This window comes from Callospermophilus lateralis, chromosome 5, assembly GCF_048772815.1.
Source record: "Callospermophilus lateralis isolate mCalLat2 chromosome 5, mCalLat2.hap1, whole genome shotgun sequence".
Lineage (NCBI taxonomy): Eukaryota > Metazoa > Chordata > Mammalia > Rodentia > Sciuridae > Callospermophilus > Callospermophilus lateralis.
Genome location: NC_135309.1, coordinates 55388419 through 55413675, shown reverse-complemented (window position 1 = coordinate 55413675; position 25257 = coordinate 55388419). Strand labels below are relative to the sequence as shown.

General features: G+C 38.4%; 2 protein-coding genes across 5 annotated transcripts in view; both read right to left on the bottom strand.

The window, feature by feature from the left end:
• Sncaip (synuclein alpha interacting protein) overlaps positions 1–25257 on the bottom strand; it is a 147744-nt gene that overhangs the window by 59471 nt on the left and 63016 nt on the right. For all 4 annotated transcript variants that reach the window (XM_076856671.1, XM_076856673.1, XM_076856674.1 and 1 more), the window contains exon 2: positions 11155–11257. In XM_076856671.1, coding sequence (XP_076712786.1) covers positions 11155–11211 — 57 coding nt within the window. In that variant the 5' untranslated portion in view covers positions 11212–11257. The remainder of the gene's footprint in view (positions 1–11154; positions 11258–25257) is intronic.
• LOC143399523 (uncharacterized) lies at positions 20959–21930 on the bottom strand. The gene has a single exon (XM_076856233.1). The coding sequence runs from the start codon at positions 21928–21930 to the stop codon at positions 20959–20961; it is 972 nt and encodes a 323-aa protein (XP_076712348.1).

Sequence of the window (25257 nt, the reverse complement as noted above, 5' to 3'; positions counted from 1 at the left end):
TCATGTGTTTCACGTACAGATTAGTCTGAATTGAAAGAAACCATCTTTCATGCTTAGCCCAAGCACCAACTCAGGGGCTGGCTATCAGGATAACAAATTATGACATAGGAGACACAAAATCGGAAGAGCTAAAACAAATGTAAAATCAATAGCTATGATTTATGGTGAGTACATTTGATGACAATCAATCTTTCTTTAGAGACGGGTGTTTTAAAACAAAATAAATAGGATGAACTCTTTCTTTAATCAAAGGCCAAGCAGGGACTGCCTTCAATTATGCACATACTTTAATTTGTAAAATGCAGCTTACTAAAAATATTTTTGCTCTGTACCTCTAAGAACAATGTTCTGATGTAAATGAGAATGTATCATAAATTACTTCACCAGTGCAAAATTTGGGGGACTTGTGAGAAAACATTTATTCTGGAAGAAAAATGATCACTGGAAGCTCATTAGGATTATTCTAGCATTGCAAGTAAGAAATGCGTAATTAGGACACATTTTTCAATACGGAGGTTCTTTAGTTAGTGTGATTTTGATGGATGAAGCAAAGAATCTTCATGGAGACCTCCAGTGCTTTCTGCAGGCTATCAGCACAGCAAGATGGAGGGGGGTGCAGTTGTGCATATTGTCAGTTTGCCAATTGCACTTCACAAACAAATTAAATTTCCAGTATTTCCAAGTGAAAAATGAAATCTCAGATGACTAATTAGAGAAATTATTCTTACCTGTCTGATGCAATAGCATCCTGTTTATGTTAGCCCTTCCTCAGAGACTACTGGTACTTTAGCAGGTTCACTAGATATGCAGATGGAGGGATGATGGTCTCTTAAACCAAAATGGAAACCCAAAGTGTTTTCCCCTTTTATATAATATTCTTTGAGGCAGTGGGGGGTCATCAAGGTTAACATTGAGAAGACATTTTTCTTGGTACTAATAAAATACTTTATGTTTATGGCCAAGTACAAGCTCTTGAAGGAATATAGGAGCTTCATGGGATCAACTGATAGAGGTTAAATAATTACATAGTCTATAATCCAATTAAATTTTTTTGTTTTGTTTTCTAAATACCCCATGAACGACTCTTCGACAAATACTCTTCCTCCCTCCCTCCCTCCCTCTCCCCCCTCTCTCTTTTTGCTTTTTTCCAAGGCAAAATTCTAGATAGAGGAAATTTAAGATTGATTGTGTTTAAATATAGTTAGTGACAAATTCAATAAGGTTTGCTCACTGAGTTTAATGAAATACATCTTATTAAAATGGGTGATCTCCTATCTGCATTTCTAGACACATGCCTCCTAGCTCCCATCCCAATGTCAGACACATTAGGATCTCTGATTTATTAGTTGTTGTTCCAACTCTTCCTTTTTGACCACAAAAGCCCACGTGTGAAGTAAGTTTTAATTTGATGAGGTTTGAATTTGAACAGCACCAGCTGCCTGGCTGGTATGGGGATGGGGTCACAGGCAGAGACTAGTGTAACGGAGCAGCCCACTGCCTCAACCTACATCCCTCCCCACCACCCACAGCTGTATAAAATGTCACTTCTGGGGAGGCATATATTTGAATTCCTCACATGAAAACTTAGCCACTTGAGGGATAATGACCTTGAAGGAAAAGTCATGTGCTGCTCCTGGGAATGGACATAAAAAAGCACATCAATCTAAGGAAAGGATGATGTGTTGGCCAGAAAATTAAAGTCTGGGGTAATTTTAAGGATGTGTGGAATGTAAAATCAGCACTGACCTGAACAAATCTGTCATTTTTTAATTTAAAAAAAAACATTAGAAAAAAAGTAATTTGTATTTGGATAGAGGATCAAACTTAAAGGAACTCTGTAAAGATGGTTAAGATGTGATGGGAAGAAATACAGTGGAAACACAATTCACAAAATCAACATGCAAAAAACATTTTCATATTTACAAATTTGGGAATGAGCACAAAACCAGGAATCTCCCTTGTGAGAGTACATTGTGCTACCATCTGGGAGCTAAAATGGAAGACTTCCCAGGCCTTCATCCCAATTCATAAGACAGATGGCCTTTTATAAGCAGCTGTCAGATGGCCAACTACCTCATTGTCAGGACAATGGCCAGCTCCCAGGGCAGTAAACTATTGTCATTTTGGCCCCATCAGGACCAAAGCCCAATGCATTTTCCTTGTTTGCTGTCCACCAACCCAAGTTTTATAGCCTCTTCTCTTGATTCTTATTATCCTTGGGTGATAAGAAATGAGAGAGGGCTTGATGTTGTTGGAGAAACACTGTGTGTATTTCCTTTCACTAACTGGTCCTAATGTATTCCTTTTCTAGAATCTTCCAGAGGTTATTCACTGTGGGAAAATTCTTTCTGATATAAACTTCTTTTCCACTTCTCTACTATGTCTCAAGAAGAGTCCTTGCCAGAATTTAACCAGGTGCCCCAGCTTCTACAATGTCCTGTCCATTCAAAGTCTAGTTCTCCCTCTATTCCTTTACTCCAGGGTCCCTCTTGCTTGCAATGATTTATTCTAGCCATGCAAATACCAGGTTCTGTATTTGTCGTGCCTTCTCCACAAAGCCCTGGCTGATTGTTTTTTCCCTAGCTGACCTTTCTCAAGTCTTCCCTTGGTAAATTTCTGCCTTGTCTTGTGTTTGGATGTTTCCTCTGTATAAGGGTTGGTTCCCATACGGGCTCATGGGAAAGGATGATGTCTTTGACTTCTACGTGTGCGTGGCACACAGGGACTAATTAACTGAGGGGAATACCAGGATGTACATACATTTTACTATGCTTGGGTACAATTCTATAGATGTTCAAAAGAGCTTTTTCATGTTTAGGCAGTAAGTGGGAATTTCCTCCAAGCCTTCATATTGGCACTAGAATTAGTTTCCCAAAATACAAATGTGACTTAAGTGTGTTTCCATTTCAAATCCTTCAGGGGCTCTGCACAGCCTATAGGACAAAGACCATGTGTCAGTACAGCATGAACTCAGCTACATCTCTCACTATTGTCTACTTCTCTTTCAATTTTAGCAATAAAAAAAATATTTTGTGGTTCACCTGTTGTTTTACCTATCTATACCCTTTAATATGTGCTATTCCATCTACTAAATGTGATTCTATCCAGATGCAAATTCCTTCTAATTCTTTAAGATTTATCTGGATGCCATTTCTACAATATCTTTTCTGACTCTTCCAGATGGAAGAAAATGTCAGCTTTCCAAGTGTGTTCTCTGGACCAGTGGTATCAATACTACCCAGGAATTCATTAGGAACTCACATTCTTGGGAGCCATCCCATAGCTGCTAAGTTCAGAACTCTGATTATGGGGCCTAAAATCTATTTTTTTATAGCCCTTCAGGGGGTTCTGAGGCATATTGGGGTTCAAGAACTAATGCTCTATATTTTTCCTTATTTTAGTGATTCATCCATTACAGAATCTATCACAAAACATTTCATCTATATATTTACATAAATGCTTTCTCTGCTTCTTCAGGGTGTGGTGGCCAACACTTTATTTATCTAAGACACTAAATATTTATTAAAGTGGATTAAAAGCATTCATCTAGATAGTTTGTGATTTCAGACTCAGTAATAATAACTGAAGTGACCTTAGAAAAACCTATAATTACAAATGTAACAATAAAATCATGATACACTTAAAAGAAAAATACTCTCAATATGCTAACAGTATGAGTATTCATTGATGTCTAAGTCTTTTGAGTACAAGATAGTGATTTGTAGCCAGAAGATTTGGATTCAAGTGGCAACTCTGACATTTATTTAACTTTGTGGTTCTGCACAAATAAATCATTTCATATCCTGGGACTTAGTTTCCCTATCTGTAAAACACAAACAATTATACAAGATAATATGGGTGAAGTCATTTTGTAAACTTTTATGTGGAATTAAAAGTTTGTCTCTTCTTTGTAACCTGTTTTCTATGAGTGTCCACAGCCCTTTCCTCATTTTTTATTCCTGATAGTTAAGTTGATTTTAAGCGTAGAATCAGACATGAGAAATAATGGTGCAGGAAGAGAGGAGGTGAGCTGGAAAGAAAGGAAAGATGGTTCGGCCCATCGCAGCATGTTATTTGACTTATCTTTATTCTTTCTTCACCCAAGAGAGTTTGGGGCTGACGGCCAGCACTGAAAACTCAGCTTCAGACTGCATAGTTGATATGACACAAGAAAATTCTACATACCCCACAGTCTATACCAGTTTTGTCACTCTGCCATGCAAAACAGTTGGAGCATGCATGGGATTTATAACAACAGTGAATGATTTCTACATTGGGCTATGGGGATCTCTGACCACCCTAGATATTGTTTGGGACTGAAAAGCTTTGGCCCCTATTCCTGAAAATGAGAGCCAGTTGGGTGGACAAGCAGACATTACTCAAATGGAAATGAGCCACAGAAAATGAAAGAACAACCTACCCAGCACCTTTTCAAGCTAGCGACTTTTAAATAACTAAGGTCCCACTAGGTTTCCAAAACAAACAATTAAGCCTTCCATCCAAACAACCATCATGAAGTTCATGATTTCTCATAGAGCCTTCCAAAATTTAGACAGGATCTTAACAGGCATACAATAAAAACAAGGACAGTAACGTGTACAAGCACAACTGGCCATGAAGGCAAAGACACACAGCCAGAGAGATTTTCAGAGCATACTATTCTTCCAAAATGTTGTCGATCTCATCAAAGGCTTGCCCTTCCCATTCAGGAAGAATGCCCTGGCTTCATGGCCCTCTTGAGAAGGTGGCACTAAGTCCACCCCTGCATTGCCAGCCTTCTGTGGGTGCTCACCTGTCATCTTCTCCCATCTCCTGAGGACCATGCCCTCCCAGCCATCATCCCTGCCTCCTTCCCTCCTTAGCCTCTGGATCCTCTAAAAATTAAATATGATGTAAATATATTTCTTAAAAAATTAAGAAGCACCCCTGCCACCTCGGAAAGTTCTGCCGCCTGACTGATGATGGGCTTTCCTGCTCTTGGGTTTGTTAGCCATCTTTGTGAAGGAATGGTCTCTGTTCTTATCTCAATTTCCTCATCTCTGCATTTACTCCTCCTGTCACCCTGACATGGTCCTCCCACCATCTCACAGACACTGTGCTTGCCACGGCCACCAAGGGCCTTACCTGGAAAATCCAGTTGGTACTTTCACTCCTCACCTTGCCACTACTGACCAACTTGTCTTTAAGTTCCTTAAACCCTGTTCCCCCTTTTTGGATTCCTTAGTTTTCTTTTTATGTCTAAAAATTTCTTTACAGTTTCTTTTATACTACTTCCCCCAACACACAACTTGCAGGATATACTTCTGTGTAGTTTCTTCCTCAGGACATTTTCTCTTTCCATATTCCGTTGTTTTCACAGATGACTTACCTGCTCCCACAGTTCCCGCCACCACCTTTCCACAGAACAGATAAGGAGGGTCCACGTGTTCCTATATCTATCCCACTCTGCTTTAAGTACATTTATTTTCACTAATTGCCTAATTGCCAATAATGAAAAATATTACACTTCACCCTATTTTTAAAGGCATTTGATTTTTGCTCTGGCTCCTTATTTTTATATTTTCCATTTTCCAAGAGTTTTAAATACTTAATAATAATACAATTATTTTATGCTAGATTTTATGATGAGTATTTGGGAAAACTCAGTAACTCTTTTTGACCATTTTAAGAGTAAGCCAGGAAATGGCTATAGGACATCAACATATAATTTGCCTTTTCTGGATTAGATGATTCCTAATTTATTTCCTGAAAAGTACTAAGGAAACAAATTTTAAAATAGCATATGATGTTAGAAGAACATGATAATATGGGGCTGAAGAAGAGGAATGAGAGAGAATTTGTACTCAAGTACAGGACATTGTGAAAACACCACAAAAAAGATGAGTCATTCAAAACAGTTGCTAAAATGAGATCACATTGGGAAGCACTAAGAAAATTTTGAATATAAACAGAGCAGGTCAAATCCTGGAAGGTCAGGGCTGGTAGGACAGTGACACTGGGATGGAGACAGCCAGCATTGGTCACCTTCTAGAAAAGTGGAAGAAAACAGGGTTTATTTTTCTCTGATGATATTAGCTTCCCTCTGCATCCTATAAAAATTAAGAAGCACCCCTGCCACCTCAGGATGTTCTGCTGCCTGACTAATCATGGGCTTTCCTTGCTAGAGTAGAAAGGCAAGCCAGGTTGTTTATATCTTGAATATCTTCCTACTCTGTTCCATACCTAAACTCATGTATCCTTTACACACCCCAACTCATGGCTGATGTCCACTTGAGGGGTTCTCCATCCCCTTTCTCAAGGTCTCCCACTGCTGTGAAATGGGTCTTTGCTGAAATGTAACAAAATTGGGGCAAATGTCAGGACACTGAATTGAGTAAAAAGTGGTATGCAAAAAAACAAAAAACAACAACAACAACAACAAAAAAAAAAAAAACAGAAGAGGGCTAGGTAGCTCAGTGACAATGATGCCCAGACTACAAGGAATCTTTTTTTTTCCCCCATCAGAACGTAAAAGCTCACTAAAATGAGATTAGTTTTGACCTCTAAGAATTTTTATTTTTCCATCAGACTACTGCATCAGACTTCAAGCACCTCAGAAAATGAATCAACAAAATTTTATGTGGTTACTCTAGGTTACAATGACTTGGATCAGAAGGGATAGTAAAGAGGAAGGACACAAATTTCTCTATCTTGATCTCACATGACTTGCACAAAAAATAGTTTCAGCAATTAATAAAAAAAGGTAAACTTTTACCAAAGCTTCAGTAGAGTGATACAGAAAGGCAACAAAAATTCTTGCAAAGAGGAAAAGAGTATTTCAATCACTTTTATTTGTATGTATACTTTTGTATGTATCTATAATTAACATGTACACACATGTGGCTGTATGTATATGTGTATGCATATGTACAAGTATATATAGTTATGTATATAGGAGTGTGTTTATATAATATATATGATTTTTCAAGTTTTCACCCATAAAATCCAAGGCGATAAGATAATCATTATTGTTTTATAGAAGGGCAACTTGAAATACAGTAAAATTAAGAGATTTGCATAAATTCCATTTAGCTGGTTTTATTTTATTCATTTATAATATATACCAACTCCTTTACTACCCAGAAGCAATCTGTAATCACTTCAGTGCCAAACGGGGATAGTGATGGGTGAAGTGACTGGTCTTAGGGACACCTCCATTCAACCAAGTTGCTCAGAGGGAAAAGTAATGTGTCAACAGTTCTGTATGTAAGTCCTGATCCTGCCACTTGCCCATCTGTAACCTGTGAAGATCATACCACCTCTGCAAGCCTCAACTTTCTCATCTACAAAATGGGATGAAAGAAGAGACTGTCCCCCAGAAGGAATGTGTGGCCTGAAGAACATAATTGACCTAAAGAGTTGAGCTCAGTGTGTGGCATAGTGGGCAAGTGATGATGGGTGGTGGCTTCAACAGATCCCCAGTGCAGTGTCTGCTGCATTCAGTCTTGGATATGATTCTATTTTTAAGAACAGCAAGTTGGCCCTTCTTAATAAAATAAACACGCCATGACTCCTAAGAATTCCAGAGGGTTTTTGTTTTTGTTTTAATTCTGGAGGGATCTGGCTCCCAGAGGAAAAAAGAAAGAAATCTGTAAACCCATTTGCAGTGACAGAAAAGCCCTGCTTTGAACCTTGTGTTTATGTGTGTCATCACCTCTCTCTCACAGATTCGCATTTATTGCACAACGTTCTGCCCTTTTTGATGGCAGAGTTACAAGAATGTATAGTTTAAAGTCTGCATTTTTCAAAGGATGTGCATTATTTTTGAGTCTGGGAAACTTCAAAATAATTTGGTTGCCTTCTGTGTTTTGTCTCATTAGGTAAAGGAAAAAAAAAAACTAGTTGTTTTTTAAACCAATATACAGCTTGTGCTTTAATTAAAACAAGAACAAGGCTCATGACCAGAGGGGAAAACCATGAAACACAAAGCCTAAACTACGTAATAGGGCTATGGCTGGAGACTCAGAAGAGGCGTTTTCAACTCCAACATGATTTTTGTAAACATCTTTTTCAAGTGTAATGTGCGTTTTCCTCCCCATTCCTACCATTTAAACAGGAAAGTGGCAAAACGGCCCTGAGAGATGAAGGTTTATGGAATCCTAAAAATAAAAGCATGTTCATGGGAAATGACATTTCTTTTTATGCCAATAACTTAGCACACTGAAAATATTTTCATTTTTTTCAATTTTAGCATTTGAATAATTTCCATTTACCCTGAAAGCAGCCGTAACATTCATTGCTCCTAGTTTACCTAAATAGGCTAACAATCATTTCAATATTTATGAGATTATATCTGCTCTTTTTTCCATGAAATCACTGCATAAGAACAGTACAATTCTGGCATATTTAAGGCATTAAACTTAGATGCACTGAATTATATTAAAATAATCTTCTATGCTGTAAATGAAAGTAGAGCTTGCCCACTTCCAAGAGGATTAACATAGATCAGTATCCTCAGTACTACCAACATTTTGGGTTGGGTAATTCTTCCTTGTAGGGGATTGTATACAACCAACAGGGGATGTTTATAAACCTCCCCGGTCTCTCTACCCATTAGATGCCAGTAGTATTTCCCCAGTATGACAATAAAAAATGCCCAGGTATTACCAAGTATTCTTTGGGTGGGGTGGGGAGGGAAATAAAAATTCCCTGATGTGGAACACTGTGTTAAACTACACTCATCTTATAGAGCCAGTCAAGTGTTATAACTTCAAGTGAATACTCCGGAGACAGATGCTCCTGACTAGGTGGGGGACATTCAACCAGGTATATAAGATCTCCATGCTTCCTTCCTCCTCTGTCAGATGGAGATGATAAGAGCACCTCCTTCACAGGACTGTTGTGAGGATTGAAGGAGATAATGCCTGTCCTACAGTCAGCTCAATAAATATCAGGCATTATTATCGCTTCATCAATTCTATGTACTTGCAAACTTGATTCAAGCTTAACTGGAGGTTAAATATCCAAATGAAAGAAACATTTAAAGGGGGAAGTCTGGGTGGGGTTACACTATTACAGATGGACATTTTTATTTATGTTTCAGAGTGATGGAGTTATAGAAACTCAACTATTGCATAATCTTGTAGCCTAATTTGCTAAACAGTTTTAGTTATTGCTTAGCATATTTTATCTTTCAAGTAGAGCTTCCTAATTCATCAAAATTATGGGCTGCTGCCAGATGATTCCTCTGTAAATACAACTGCTCTGTTGTGTTTAAAAAAAAAATCTTGACAGCATGCCTGGTCTTTTCCCTTGAGTTCTTTCTTCACCATTGGTCATATAAATATTATTGTATTATTCACCGAAATAATAACAAAAGCTACCATTTTTAAGAGTAATTTTCCGTGTGCCAAGCTAAGTGTTTCACATACATTACTATTTCACCCAATCCTCAAAACAATCTTAAAAGTTAGGTGAGAATCTCAGAGGGGTGAAGTTAATGTGCCCCAAATCATCCAGCCAGCAAAAGTTAGAATGAGATAGGGACCTAGGCTGGCTGCCTTCAAAGTCTGTGTTCTCATTTTTCTTTTTTTCCTTTTTTTTAAATACCAGGAATTGAACCCAGAGAGACTTAACTACTGAGCCACATCTTCAGCTCTTTTTAGTTTTTCTTTTAAGACAGGATCTCACTAAGTTGCATAAGGCTTTGCTAAATTGCTGAGGCTGGCCTCAAACTAGCAATCTTCCTGCCTCAGTCTCCCGAGTCACAGGCTTGCGCCACCACCACAACCTTATTATCCAACCCAGAGAGCTATCTCCCAATTCTTAATCATAACACAAGTTTCTTTTTATACAACACCTTCCATCTTTCCCACATAAGCCCATAGTTTCATTATTTTCCTTGCTCTTTCACCACTCAAATCAAAATACCTTGAAGGGAGTGGTCATAAAACAACCATTCTCTGAACACTATCATCAAGTAATTGAGAGACCAACCACAGATAACAGACAGATATCAGGGGAATAAGAAAACTCACTTCACATTAAATTTGAACGAGGATCAATTAAAACTGTCTGAAAGCTAAAACTGGAAAGGTTGAATTAACATTTTCTGATACAATAATAAAGAAGAATCATCAGATCATATAAAACAGGTGATTCATCAAATTCATCTCAGGGATCTATATCTGGTATATAGTATGCATATTTCACTTCAAGGTAATGAGTAAAGCAGAGGAATAAAACTGTAGAAAGAGGTGTGGTAAAGTAAGCTCATCATTTCCAAACAATTTCCAGGGGTGACCTAAAGTTCCGGGCCATGAGAGATCAACAGATGATGAAAGCAGATATTGTGAGCTCCTGGAGAGAAAAGTTTTATGTCTAGCTCAGAAACAGCAATGGCCCACCACAGACTTGAGAGCCCAATGTTTCTGGGGCACTAGATGCCAAGATTTTGTCTGTGGGTGTGGCCGAACTGACTGGGTGGCCAAGGATAAGTCACGTGGAGCTCTAAGCAAGGCACATGTAGACAATTCACTCAGGGCAGCCCTGAGTGAACCTGAAGAAGCAGAAAGTTTGTTTGTGAGTGTTATAGGAACTTAAAGAATCATCAGCCACAGTATTACAAAATTAGTAGAACCTCAAGGTCAGCTGGTCCAGTTCTTATGAATGCATGACTCTTCCTGAATATTCCCAAACCAGTGTCCAGTTTGTGCTTTGATACCTACAGTGACTGAAAAGATTCCCTTTATTTTTTATCAATTAATAAATGTCAATTTGGCTTCAATCTGTGTTGTTATGAACTGTGGAGAATGCTGGCATGGAGTAGCCAGATATATAAGAAAATTGGGAATTAAAATTCATAAGGTTGATTATGTGCATACTCAGACAATCAGTAATTTTGACAACACTGGAACAGATTAGGAATGGGAGGCTCAATGAATTAAGTGCCTTGCCCTTCTAAGCTTGCACATAATTAGGTGGGGTTCACTTCTTGGTCCAGAGACCCTCAAACCACACTTTGCTTACCACACAGAGTTCCTTGCTTTCAATTTCTAAATGTAGTCCTAGGAGTTGCTAATAAACAGATGACAATAAAGTATGAATTTGAAGGTAGAAGATCTTGAAAGCATGGTTTACAAGAAGTAACACTTTTTTAAAAGAAGTAATACTTACAGATATGTCATCACTAAAGTCAATTTCATCCAAATCAAGATATTCAGGGGCTTCCATTATTCTTCTTTGCACATTTTGAGTAAGATCAAATACTTATGATTTCCTGGCCAAGACAGAAATAAAAAAGAAAGGCAAAAATGTTAGCTGTTTATAGCCAAAAATATTATCTATATTTAAACAAACATGAAGGTGAAAGATAATCAGGTGCTAGTATATTTGCAGACTATATTCAGAGTATATTTCCCCTCTCCAAAGCCCCTCACTGGGCTTTCCAGAAGCAGGAGCACAGCTCCTCCACAGACCCCAGCATGGCTCCCCAGAGAGCAGCCATAATTCTTTGCTTTACCTGATTTGCACTTGCTTGCCTTTGCCAGAGCAATAACATGGGTCAGAATTTTCCCCTATGATCAATGTTAGGATTCACTCCAATACACACCCTGCTCTCACCGTACCCTGGGTGCACGTATGGGATTCAAAGAAAGGGAACCAGCCTGGGAATCTTAGGAAAACCATATTCATGTATTTCCTGAAGGCATATCCTTGGATTCTGTGCATAGAGCAATGAATACTAGGATCTCTACCATAATCATAGAAGTATAAGATACCAACTAATCTAGAGGAACAGCTTTTTAGAATTTGTGGTACAACATCTCATACAATTCTAAAAAGCTAAAAAGCAAGAGGGTGGGGAGAAAGAATGAATGAATGAAGGAAAGAAAGAAAGGAAGGAAGCCTTCTTCTAAGTCTAAATCATATTTAAGCCACAATTATTGCATTGCCCTCTGCCTTAAACAGCTTTGTCTGACTGTGCCAGAGTGACCTGACACAGGCACCAGAATGTCCTCCGTCAGCACTTGCCTCAGGGCTGCCTGTGGCAATCTTTTAAACCTGTCAAGGTAAGATGCATCGCCTCTCACTTCATCTTCCCATCACTTATCATCATCACCGTCGGCAGTGGCAGTGGCACCTACAGATGTCAAGAGCAGAAATATAGATCTCCTGGCAGTGCCTTGGTGTGCAATTATCTTCTGCCAAACCAATTCTCAGATACTGAAAGAAAATTATATTTCCCACAACTTGTCTTTCTTATTATAAAAATTGTCTTATACACCCAGACTTGAGTATTTGAAATGATCCATTTTTCTCTTTTAGTTCTCTAATCAAGGTGTTCCTTGCTGAACGGAGAAGAGCCATTACTGGAGAGTGAAAGTGCATCTAGGCTGATGAAAATGGGCTTCTGAATACAAGATCAAGTGCAAAAATGCTTGCTTTTTTAAAAAAGGAAACTCTTTACTCTAAATGCATTGCCTTCTTATTCTGAGCTATTTCTCTTTTTTAAGCTATGCAAATTGTGTTACTACAATAAAGAGAAAAAAATCATTCCTCAAACCTATCACCTAATTTTTCCTGTTTCCTCGCCTTCCTTTCTCACACACATGCATCATTTTTTACATAGATTTATTTATAGCAGGTAAAGAGTCCCAAGAAAAATTTAGAATGCTATTTTTACGATCAAATGAGATAATCTAATTATGATAAATGGATAAAGTTCTTCTGAAATCACAAGGGTTTTTTTTGGGGGGAGGGGTGCATCCTGAGGATTGAACTCAGGGACACTCAACCACTGAGACACATCCCCAGCCCATTTTTTGTATTTTATTTAGAGACAGGGTTTCACTGAGTTGCTTAGCACACCTTGCTGTTGCTGAGGCTGGCTTTGAACTCTCTATCCTCCTGCCTCAGCCTCCCAAGCTGCTGGGATTACAGGCGTGTGCCACATGCCCAGCTGACATCATAAGTTTTTAAAAGAAAAGAAAATCAAATTTGTATTTGTAAAAATAATTTTAAGCCAGAAATTTTGTTATTGACAGAAATCCTAAAATAGGTGCTCAAGCAAATAGTTGGGTATAAAAATACATTACTTTCCTTGTAATCCTTACAGAACTTTTCAGAAGAAAACACACACATTTGTACTTGAGAATTACTCAAAATAACTTTCTCTTTCTGGATTTCAGCTCATCAGCTAACAGACTTTCTTCCAATCCAATTTCATTTCACTAAATCTGTCCTTCACAATGACTAGCTGATCTACAGACTCTTTCTGTGCCTTGGTGAACAACACAAAGATGATATAGTACAAACAAACAAACAAAACAGGGGAGCTGCATGCTAATCCTTTCTTGGATGCACTCTATCTACTACAATTAAAACTATGGAAAAAATGGCATATGCCTGCAGGAAGGGAAGGGGGAGAAACATAGAAAATTAAGATAGGTAATAAGTTGAAGGTACAATATTTTTTGTTTAACATAATCGTGCCATTTGTGTAGCTTTAAAAAAAAATAGCTCAAAATGAGCAAGCCATGCATTCAGAATCACCAGCAACATGGAAATATGAGAAAACATATATCAGAGCTGAGGACCAAGAAGATCTTTAAATAAATGGAAATACAAAACTAAATACAAGATGAAGATGAATATGCCTTAACTAATCAACTTCGCAAAGAGTCACTGAATACCTGTTTGAGATGCTCTGACAATAGAGAGACAGGGCCCTATCCACTTGAGGTTTGTCATTCTAGCAGAATGTAACCAGTGGGTAATAACATGACATCAGAGCAGAAAGTCTTTGTGTCTGCACTTGAAGGAAGGTAGTGAAATTCTTCATTCTGTAGCCCAGAAGGTAAGAGTTACAACAGCTGCAGCCCATTGTGGAAGACCTGGGTCCCTGCTCATGTTATTCTGGGTTGGATGATCCAACTGAGACTAAGAGTCCAAGACACCAGGAGCTTTCCTTTGCTTCCAGCAGGCCTCCACACACAGCCATCCACTTCATGATGTCTTATTCAGTCTATGTCACACTTTCTGTAGTCTGGTTTCAATGCTTCTTTCAAGGTGTCACTTTGAGAGCATTTACATTGCCAGTAAAAATGTGCAAAAATACCCACAGATCACCAATCCTGACCATGTTTCCAATTGCTTCTTTACAGTCAGGGGTGAGTTCACAGTTGTCTCCGAGGTCATTACTGTCTCCCTCTTTCTCATCTGCCCTTTCACAGATCATTGCCAGCTTTGGGTCCCCTTCTGAGGCAGTAAGATGAGGTCGGGTCAAGATGAAACAAGATGAGGAAACTAAGCTAGAAAAGCTAGACCCTTGTGGATTTGCTCATCCTTCTCTTCTGCCACCTCCTACCAATCTGCAGTGGAAACCCAGCAACTCCCATTTCTGACTGCCAACATGTGTGCTGTAACAGAAAGCTCAGCTACACAGGGCACATCAGAGGCCCATGAGCCAAGTCTGGCACACAGATGTGATGTGTTTGGCCCTCATAATATTTTAAAAAATCGAATCAGTTGCCAACTTGTAGACCTTGGGTGATTTCACATAAGATTCTGAATTTCTGGCTTTGCTTTAAAGTATCTGAAGCTACTGCAACATCGGTTCACTTTCCCCATGACGCCAACAGTAGCTGCTCCCACCTATCTATGAGGTCTGTGCTTTACCAGATCCCCTCTGTGGTTGCTCTACTAAGGCATATGCCCTGCCTAGTCTTGACTAAGCCTCAGAGGGTCACACGCTCAAATGCCCTGGCCTTTTGGGTATTCAAGGGTTTGACCTTCAGAGGGAATTCAGTATTAAACAATGAGTACCATCATCACCACCACCTTTTTCATTTGGTGTCTTCTGCCAAAAATGTTGACCTCATTTGTATTCTAAGACCAAACTTGTATTTTTAAGATGGTTTTAAATTCTTATACCACAACAGCAACAAAACAAAATTTCTTACAAATAAACTACTGCTGGGGGTCACAATTTATGCTTTCACTGAGTCTCTGTTTTCTTTCTTAGAAAATCTTCACAAATATAATGTTACAAGGTGGGGATTATGCTTCTAACCAAAAGATGGGAGGGTTCTTTGCTTTGTTGTGGATATTTACATGAGTCTACTTTCCTGCTGAGAGCAAAGAGGACAGGGGAAGTCATGCCAAGGGCAAGCCCAGGTAGACCCCAAGCCATCCTCCATCTGACCCAGACCAGCAGCTCAGAGATAAGAGGGCTGCCCCTTCTCAGGCTGGCAAGGATGAGTTTATGCCTGAGTGAAAAGTAATTTACAGGCTTCCCAGAATGGGCAGTTCAGCTTAAAATCCTTCCTATGAAATTTTTCTTGCTACCTATCATAGTTGGCCATGGGCCCCCTTCAAGATCTCAGGACCTAGTCATCTGTAAATTTGTACTGCACCCCCATACCATCAGCCCTGGCCCTACAACCTGCGTCACTTAGCCCTGGTTCTCTGAGATCTCCTGAGGGCTTTCTATCTTCTTAAAGTCCCTCTCGCCTCAACATACATCTCCCAAGATCTGACTTAAGTACTGTCCACTGATTGAAGTCATCCCATTTCAAGCTCAGTTTGTTTTAAATGTATCTTCACTGCATTGGCAATTTTCAGTTTGTTACTCGTGTAGGTAAGTGTGTTCTGTGTTTTGTTTTTTTAAAGAGAGGAGAGAAGATGCTAGGCTGGGGCAGGGTAGGAGAGAAAGGTAAAGAAAACATTTTTCAATGGTTTATTTGAAAATTTGAAATTTTTTAAAATTTGAGTAGAAAAACTATTAGGAAAGGAAAGAAGAAAAATAGTAGAGCACGGGGACACAGAATCAGATGCTGGAATATACGCTACGTGGAAGCTGCTGGTGACATCTTGGTCTCTTCTTTGAATGCACCCAAAGCACAGGGAGAAACTTACCCCAACTCCAAACTGATGCTTGGCTTGGAGAGATGAAGCATGAAGTAAAAAATCATCAACCATGCACAGCATCTGTAGGCTTTTCCAACTTTCACAGAACTTTAATAAACTGCCAAGAGCAGAAATGCCTCCAATGCCTATTAAAGTGTATGTTAGGGGCACATGCCCCCGATGGGTCTATCAACAACATGTCACCTTCTCATGGGTGACCTCAGAGATGGCCCCACTATTCCCCTCAAAGGAAGATTCCCCTGGGAAAGAGCTCAAAGTAACAGAGTCAAATGGGATCATAAAAAGTAGCTAAGCCACTGAAAACAGTATGTTTCCCTGTTCCCCAGTACTATGATTTTCGGGTGACATCTTGATTTTTCTTTTTTTTTCTGTTGTTGTTTGGAAAAGAAAACTGACTAAAAAAATCATTTCAAATGAAGACTTCCAAAGAAATCTGTTGGGTAATGGCAGCATCACTGGAAAAAGCTTAGAGTGGCCAACAAAATTTCTTTGAGAAACCATACTCCCTTTTAATGTATACATTCTAGTGTGCTTGGCTTATAAAAGGCTCATTGATTTGTGACCATAGTCACATATCACATAAATCGCTTTACTGAAATTCCTTTTAAAATGGATCGCCTCACTCCATTTTACAAGGAGTCAGTATGGACTCATTCTGAAGGCTCAAGTTACACACATTTCTCATTTTCTGCCAAAGTCACTATTCTTACATTTACCAGTGTACTATGAGTCTTGGTAATTAAAAATAAGCTGGGCTTGTCAAAATAAATGAGCAGAGTACATTTGGCCATGAGGTAACTTCAACTGATTTGCATTACAATTTATTTTTTCACTCTTGAACCCACCAACACTTGGGAAAATATAGCCACTCCCTTCCCCCACCCCGCACACACACACACACACCTGCCAAATTCACACTGGGATAAATTTTCAGTGTGAAAGCCGGCATGTAGATATTCAGCTTACTTTCTTCAATGTAAGAGCTTTTTTTTAAAAAAATCACAAACTAAGAACTGGAAGGCTTGGGTGGAAATGTTGTCCCCGTTGGCTCAGTAACTTGGCCGGCAAGGAAGCATCTCCTTCCAAATGCTGGATTCAGTTTCCTTCCCTCTTTGATTCAACAGTGGCCAGAAGCATGGCAGTCACTAAATGCCTAGTCTAGAAGCAGAAAAATGACAGAGGCAAGAAATTTCTACCAGAAAGAGGCAACTGAAGGAGAGCCAAGGAGTACACACAAGGAAAAAGTGGGAAAGCACAGCCCTGCGGCTTTTCCCCTCTTGGTGTGTGGAATATTCTGGTGTACATGCTGCAGGGCTGTACAGTACACACAGTGTAAAGTGAGAGGAAGGAAAACACACTGTTACAATGTAACATGGACTTGCTTACATAAACACACAGGGACCTAAGAAGCTGGTCTAGATCTTGGAGAGGAGAGGAGCCTGCCTGGGGTAAACAAAAAGCTAAAGGATGAGGGGCAGGGGCAGGAAGAAACTCTAGGAACGGTTCTAGCATGGGCAGAGCCTGGAGGTGAGAATACTGAAAGAAGATTTCTAGAAACATGACTGATCTAGCACCTATTGCTATACTTTTCCCTCTAAAAATAGATTTTGAAGGGTGAATACCAGAGTGGTGGGGTGATAAATAGAAATACTCAGGGCCATATTTCTAAAGCTAGGGTATAGACAGAGCACAACCTGGAACATCCTATTTTCTGGCTTATTTGAAAAAATACAAGTGAATATTTGATATCAGACAAAAGACTTCATTGTAATATACTAAGCCTGCTCTAGCTCCTGGGGAAGGAATAATGTGTTTTCTTCGTGCTGTCCTGTGGGGTCATTCATGATTTCTGAACTCTGACACCAAGAATGAACTAACTTTCACTAGAACTTCAGAGCTTGGGTCGACCCTAGTTTTTAAGCCTAGGGAAGAAATGCATGTTTATAATTATAATTTGTGTGTGTGTGTGTGTGTGTGTGTGTGTGTGTGAGAGAGAGAGAGAGAGAGAGAGAGAGAGAGAGAGAGAGAGAGAGATTTAAAATGAGTTTAACACTGCATCTTCTTGGAAGAAGGGAACAATTCATGCTCACAGCAACTGTACAAGAGAGAATAAAAGAATATACAATAGAAAAAAAATACACATGAACACACACACACACACACAAAAATGAAAAGTACATTGTGTTCAGTTCTGGAGGTCACTTCTTAGGAAGGCCACATTCTAGATGGACTGCAATGTATCAGGACACAGTGAGGAAACCAAGACAGCCAGGATTGGGAAACTCTTGTCTTTGGAAGCAGGGTTAAGGAAATATCAACCTTATAGAAGAAAAAATTCTCTTTTCTCTCAAGAATTTAAAAATTCAGCAGATAAAGAGAAGGATTTCATTTTGAGGATAGATCTTAGAGGAAGTTGCAGAGATTCTGAAGGTGCTATAACGGAATAGGATGCTTTGAAACATCAAAACCACCCAGAAAGAAATAGTTCAGACCAAAGTTTGGAGGGGTACACTGAGAAAGGAAGAAGGGAGGAGGGGATGGAAGGATGAAAAGGAGGAAGAGGAAAAGAAGGAGCAAGAAGAGTTAAGAGGAACGAGACAATGAAGAAGGTGGAGAGAGAGAGGAGGAGGTTCTGTGTGGTCTGAGAGGACAGTGGGAAATGTCTCGGAAACCAAACCAGGTCCTTTAGTCCTTGGGACTGTCCTAATTTTTATCCTTCTTGAGGGTGCTACCTATGACAATCTCTGTGAAACTTGCTCATCCTCTTTCATCTGCTGTCCTAATCCCACCAGGAGCTTGAATAAAGTATGAGAAGAAAAGGGAGAGAACAAAAACGTTAAAATGAAAATAATTTTAAAAGAGAACTGGAATGTTGCTCACTCAGTGAGCATAGGACTTTCTGTTGCAGATGAAAGCTTATTAATTAATTCCACAAGGTGAAATGCTGATCTAATGAGACCCAAACAAAAAGAGGATATCTGGGAAGAAAAAGAAAGCATTTCTACCACTGGGAAGTTGAGTATGGGCCTAAGCCAACTGTGTCTTGCACTGGCTTCTGGAAATGAACTATGGAATAATCTGGGAACTGGATTCTTAGTTATGCACAGGAAAGTATCCAAATCCAAGTTCCAAATTTTTGGCGCACCTGAGGTGGTCATGCTTTATTCTTGATTTTGCAAAGATTACTTATTTCTACAGTGGATTTGTTCGTTTGGTAACTGTTGAAATGTATGGAATACAGACAGCAATCCTGGTTCCCACTTTAGAGAGAAGGAGAAATGACAGGAATATGCATGGAGAGCACTGAGGATGACCTTTTGAGTCAGTTATCTTGGCTTCATTCTGATCGTTTGTGGGGATTAAACTCTGAAGCAACCCTAGACTCGTGGCTCTCAAACATTAGTGTGAATGAGAATCATCAGAAGGCTCATTTAAACAGATTTCTGGTCCAGAGTTTGATTTAATAGATCTAAGGTGGGGGTCTAAGAATCTGCATTTCTGACAAGTTCCCAGGTAATGCTGATATTTCTGGTCCCAGGAACACAGTTAAGAATCACAACCTAAGATCAGCATCCATTCCCAGCTCTGGCTACATCTGCATTTAATTAGAAGATGGTGACCTCTTCCCCACATCCTCCAGCTCCCCAGATGTTAACTTCATTATACAGGATCCATGCCTAGTGCCCTTCTGATTAAACTGCCTCAGTGGACTCCACTGAACATTTCCCATGAAGACCACCTGGAAATCTCAGAAGGTCTTACGTCCATCTGTTTTGTTTTTAATTCCCAGTGCTGTGTAAGGGACAGACATTGGCCCACACAATCCTACAGAATTTAAGCCTTGGCTACTTTAAAATTTACTTCCTCTGTAGTATATTCATGAGAGCAAAGATGTTCTAAGTCTCTTTTGTAAATGAGATCCAGATTTATAATTTTCAATGCAGTCTTTTTAGAGAAGGAATCTCAAATTCCAAGATACTCATTCACTATAACTATCGCAGAATAAATCTCAAGTCTGGTCATAAAAAAGGAAAATTTAAAAATGTAACAGGAATAAGCTAAGAATTCAATGCCGACCCAAATGTATGCACAGATATTTAAAGTAACTGTTCCCTATATCTAAAGCACTCTAAATGGCTACACTGAAAAATAAAAACCCAACCATGTATTTTTAATTGTAATTATAATGTGATTACTTTTATTGATCAAGAAACCAAATTATTAGGAACACTTTATCGGTTCTTTTGTAATTTGTAAATGTACCAATGTAATAACCAAAAGGGGGAAATAAGTCATGTATAAAATAAATGTCATTTTTTTCTGAATAAAAGAGTATAGTTTGATATATGTTTTCATGTTTAAGCAATGACAGAGGGCTACCTGTCTGTAGCGACCAAACAGTTGTACATCTACATATTCACACTGAGTATAAATTAGCAAGTTAATTCTTTAATTCATTGCTTTTATTTAGCCCTAATATACTATAGATACTTAGGGTAAGGCCAATGAATAAAATGTACTTCCAGATTACATGAGGTACTATTACTAAAAGTGCAAAAACGGAACACCACACACCTACCTAATGTACTTCCAATATGTGTGGAGGCATTTCAAGAAAAACACAGATGAAAACATAAGATTACTCAGGAGTATCTTTGGGAATTCATCTAGGAAATGTTATCCTCAGTTTCAACAGTATGTTGTTGTTTTTTTTAATACAACACATTGCACAGAGAAAATACTTAATACAGTGTTTATTTTGAGTTCATTTCCAGACTGTGATTGTTGTTACTTTAGAATTGCTACATAAAAAGTCTTGGTATTATCCTAAATAACAAATGGTGTGATGACTATTTTTCTTCTATAGGCAGTAATTTAGCGATCTTATGTCTTCCTCTAGCAGTTTCCCTCGTTAGTCTATTTTGGAGATGAGTCAATTCTCAAGCAGTCCTTTCAGAAACTGTTATTTAATAAGGGCTATGAAAACTTTAGCTGCACCCTCCAAACACAAGGCCTGTTTTCCGGGGATTAAAATTGAGTTCTTGGCCATTAAGCATATGGAGAAAGAGTAACATTCACAGACTGTGGTGCGGGTGTTTCCTCCTTGGCGTTACAGAAAGACACCAACTTCATTTTATAATTAACCAACATAAGCAGGAAAGGACTGAGAGCAGAGAAGCCTGAAGAGAGGGCTGTGAGAACAGCTGGAATAAAGACATAGGCTGCCAAGTCTTTCAAGAAATAGACTAAGATAAAGTGAGAAATCCAAAGTGGAGTGATCAGCAACATTAATAAAATACTGAACTTGGCCCCTCTAAGAATTTCAGTTTCTGAATCATCATCTCCAATCCAGATGTCACCATATGTCATCTTCTTTTTCTCTGAGAGGAGGAAAGACATCCAGAAACAGACAAAGACTAAGATAGCTAAGGGAAGAATATCAATCAGAACTAAAAATATTTTCCCATAGTAAAACTCTACCTGCTTGTTTCCAAAGCCAATTAAGCAATCCATGTAAATCCTGTTAGTCGACAAGGAGTCTGTATCATTTCCTGTGTTCAGGTATTCTGATTTTCTAGTATAAATTAAAACTGGGATGTACACTGCCACACCAGCCACCCAGAGTGCAGAGACCCGCTTCAGGGAATGTTTCTGTTGGTCCAGGTTTGCAGCCTCACTGGAGCAGTAGACAATGTGGTAGAGCTTCCGGTGGTAGAACAATGCAAAGTGTAACAGGAACCAGATGGCCAGTGAAGTTGTCAGGGCTGCGGTGAAGTGCAGAACTTTGCAGCCAGCTGAATCCAGCACGATACCAGAAGAATACACAATTTTCATGACATTGACCACCAAGTTTTTTATAAGGTGGACAAATACAAGACTGAAAATGAGAAGAAATGATGTCTTCAAACATCCAGAGATGCACTTCCTTGTAGAATAAAATAAACAAGTGTTTCCCACAAAGCTGACAAGGATTAGAATGGCACAAGCGATGATCTCAAGCACGTCTGCAGAGAGCTTCATGGTAAATGCCCAAATCAGTATTTCAAATACCTTTTCTCTTCAGCTTGGCTCATTAGGCTTCCAGAACACTTTTGAGAGGCCTTTAAGAAAAAGATCTCTTGTTTTTTTTTTTTTTTTAAATCCACTATATTGAAAAAAAATCATCAACTGGTAATACTTTAACAGTTCAAAATCGGTCCATAACAGAATTCTGCTTGCTCCAGCGAGGAGCAGCTGAAAACAGAATGACTTCCCAAGAGAATGCTGTTATATCATCTCCAGGGGCTTAACTATGATGAAAGGTTCTAGGTATCATTGCTTAATTAAAAGTTCTCAGAAATGTATTTATGGTACTCTAATGCAATTTCCTAGACATAGTATGATATAGTTTTCAAAATAATAGGGGGAGAATCAAATTAAGTTCATTATAGCAAAGGAAAGGTGGTCACTGGTTAAATCACCAGGAAATATCAAAAAATATAAAAATATTCAAAATCACAAAATATCAAATTAAGATTGAAGGGAATAACATGACAGATTTATACAAGTGCAGTATTGTGTACTTTACTATTTTTGCAAATCATGGATACCGTTACCTGTTCTGATGACCTCATGGGATTGTTAGGAATACAAAAGATGATAGAAAATACTTGTGAAGAAAGTAGGGGAACAAAAAAGGAAAAAAGAGAGCCACAGAAGGCAGATGGAAGATGGGGTAGGAAGAAAAGGAAGAAGATGTTTTTATAAATCTAGACATCATATCCATGACCAAATTTCTAAACTGTTGGTTAACAAAGTATTAAATAATTGGGAAATGATTAGAGAAATTTTCGTGCTTGGAGAACAAGAGGCTGGGAAAAGACTTCTCTTCTAAGTATGACTGGAGAGTTCAGAGCAAGGGTAGAAAGATGGCATTGAAATACACTGTTCAAAAAACCTGACATTAACTCACTTTCTGGATGAATCCTGTTGGCCAAGTATATCTGAATGATCTTACTTACTCTGAGGACACAGTACTGTCATGCAGGGCTTAACAATAGGCATAGGTTCTGAAAAAATGCTTTGATATCTGATCTCATCATTGTGTGAACATCACAGAGTGTGATTACACAAACTGATGGTTGTGACATCACTAGGTGGTACAATCTTAGGGAATCACCATCATCTATGCAATCAGTTAAATGAAAATCTTACAAGAATCCTGGCTGTACTTTTCCTCTATTGCATTTGCTTATAAGTGTTGTTGTCAATCATCCTACTCTACACTGTCAAAACATGGAACTTTCTCCTGACCCACAAGTGCAATGGAACTAGTTTGCACTGTTGTGAGCAAATGTGCTTACCTCTTTACAACTCAGTGATTTCAAAATCAATGAATTGTACATCACAACTCTGTGATTTACAATTCAGTGATTTCATGCTGACAACTTATAATTAGCAGTGTCGGGAACACGCACACTATGGAAATTGGCAAATACTACAATTCAAGACGTTTTTTGGAGGGAAGCTATTTTCTTAAGTACAACAATGGTCTGAAAAAAAGGTATGGATTAGAATGATATGAAATTAGTTGATACTTTATCTGTATAAAAAACTCAGTATTTGGTATCTGCCACCCTTTCAGTAAGGAAATGAAAAACTCCTAGAGTGAAAGTGGCAAGAGAGTTATCACAGTATTAACAGATACAAAATCTACACCCCACAACTCCACTGCTGGGGTAGGTGGGGGTTAGGGACTCGCAATTTCCTAATAATTCCTTTTCCCCTAATTGTATACAAAGATGGCTAACCCACTCAGAGTTGCCACACACCAAACTTATCTTTCCTTAGAAATATCAATGCCAATTGCGGTCAAGTAGGAAATCCTGTTTCTGATGATGATGATGATGACGACGATAGTGATAATAAAATTAACACAAAATAATGACCATTTTGGCTATAATTTATTTGACCCAGACACTGTGTTGGTGTTATGCTTTATAAATTTATATGATGTAATCTTTCATATCATTCTCATTTCACTGATAAGGAAATAAAAGACCAGAGAGTAACTGTTCTAAGTTATAGATGAATAAGACAGCAATCCCAGCCAGTTGTGACTGATGTTCAAGCCACTGGCTCTTAGGCTCTCTTCACACATACTTTCAGACTATAGATTTTTCTACTAATTAGTCTCAGTTTCCCACTAATGATTTATAACTGGTACATCCAACAGATAAAGTCTATGAACACGCTTATTTTGAGAAGATTTTCCTTGAGTTTATAATATACAAGTTATGAACATTTTTTCATGGTAATTGGTTTTCCCCCTTATCTTCCAATAATAATAAATACTGATGTTTACAGTTTGGTACCTTATGAAGTCCTACAAGCATTCTGTTACTTGATTCAAGATGCTTTATTTGAAATGGAAAAATACTCTATCCACAAGAGAACACACACAAATCAATTGCTTTCTTATACACCAATGATGAACTGCTGAAAAAGTAATCAATAAAATTTCTCCATTCCCAGTAGCCCCCCAAAATACTTAGGAATAAATGTAAATAAAGATATAAAAGAACTCTATAATTAAAATTATAAAACACTGAAGAAAAAAGTGAAGAAAACCTTAGAAGATGAAAAAACCTACCATGTTCATGGATAGGTAAAATCAATATCACCAAAATGACCATAATATCAAAAGCAATCTACAGATTCAATGCAATTCACATCAAAATACCAATGACATTCTTCACAGAACTAGAATAAACAGCCCTAAAATTTATATGAAAGAATAAAAGATCCAGAAGAGTCAAATCAATCCTGAGCAACAAGAGTAAGATGGGAGGCACCGCAATACCTGATCTCAAATTATACTACAGAACTATAGTAACAAAAACAGCATGATGTTGGAATTAAAAAAAACATATATGAAGAACAGTGGAATAAACTAGAAGACTCAAAACAAATGCACACAAATACAGTTATCAGATCCTTGACAACGGTTCAATAACCTTTTAAACAAGTGGTGCATAGAAAAATGGATATTGATATAGAAGAATGAAACTAGATCCCTACCTCTCACACTGCACAAAAATCAACTCACAGTGGATCAGGGACCTAGAAATTAGACCAGAAAATTGGCAAATGTAGGGAAGAAAATATAGGGACAACATTCCAACACACTGGCATAGCTACCAACCTCCTTAGGAGTCTAAAAGATCAATAAATAAAGCTGAGAATCTATAAATAATTTCTGATGATGATGATGATGATGATGACAAGAGTGATAATAAAATAACACAAAATAATGCTCATTTTGGCTATAATTTATTTGACCCAGACACTGTGTTGGTATTATGCTTT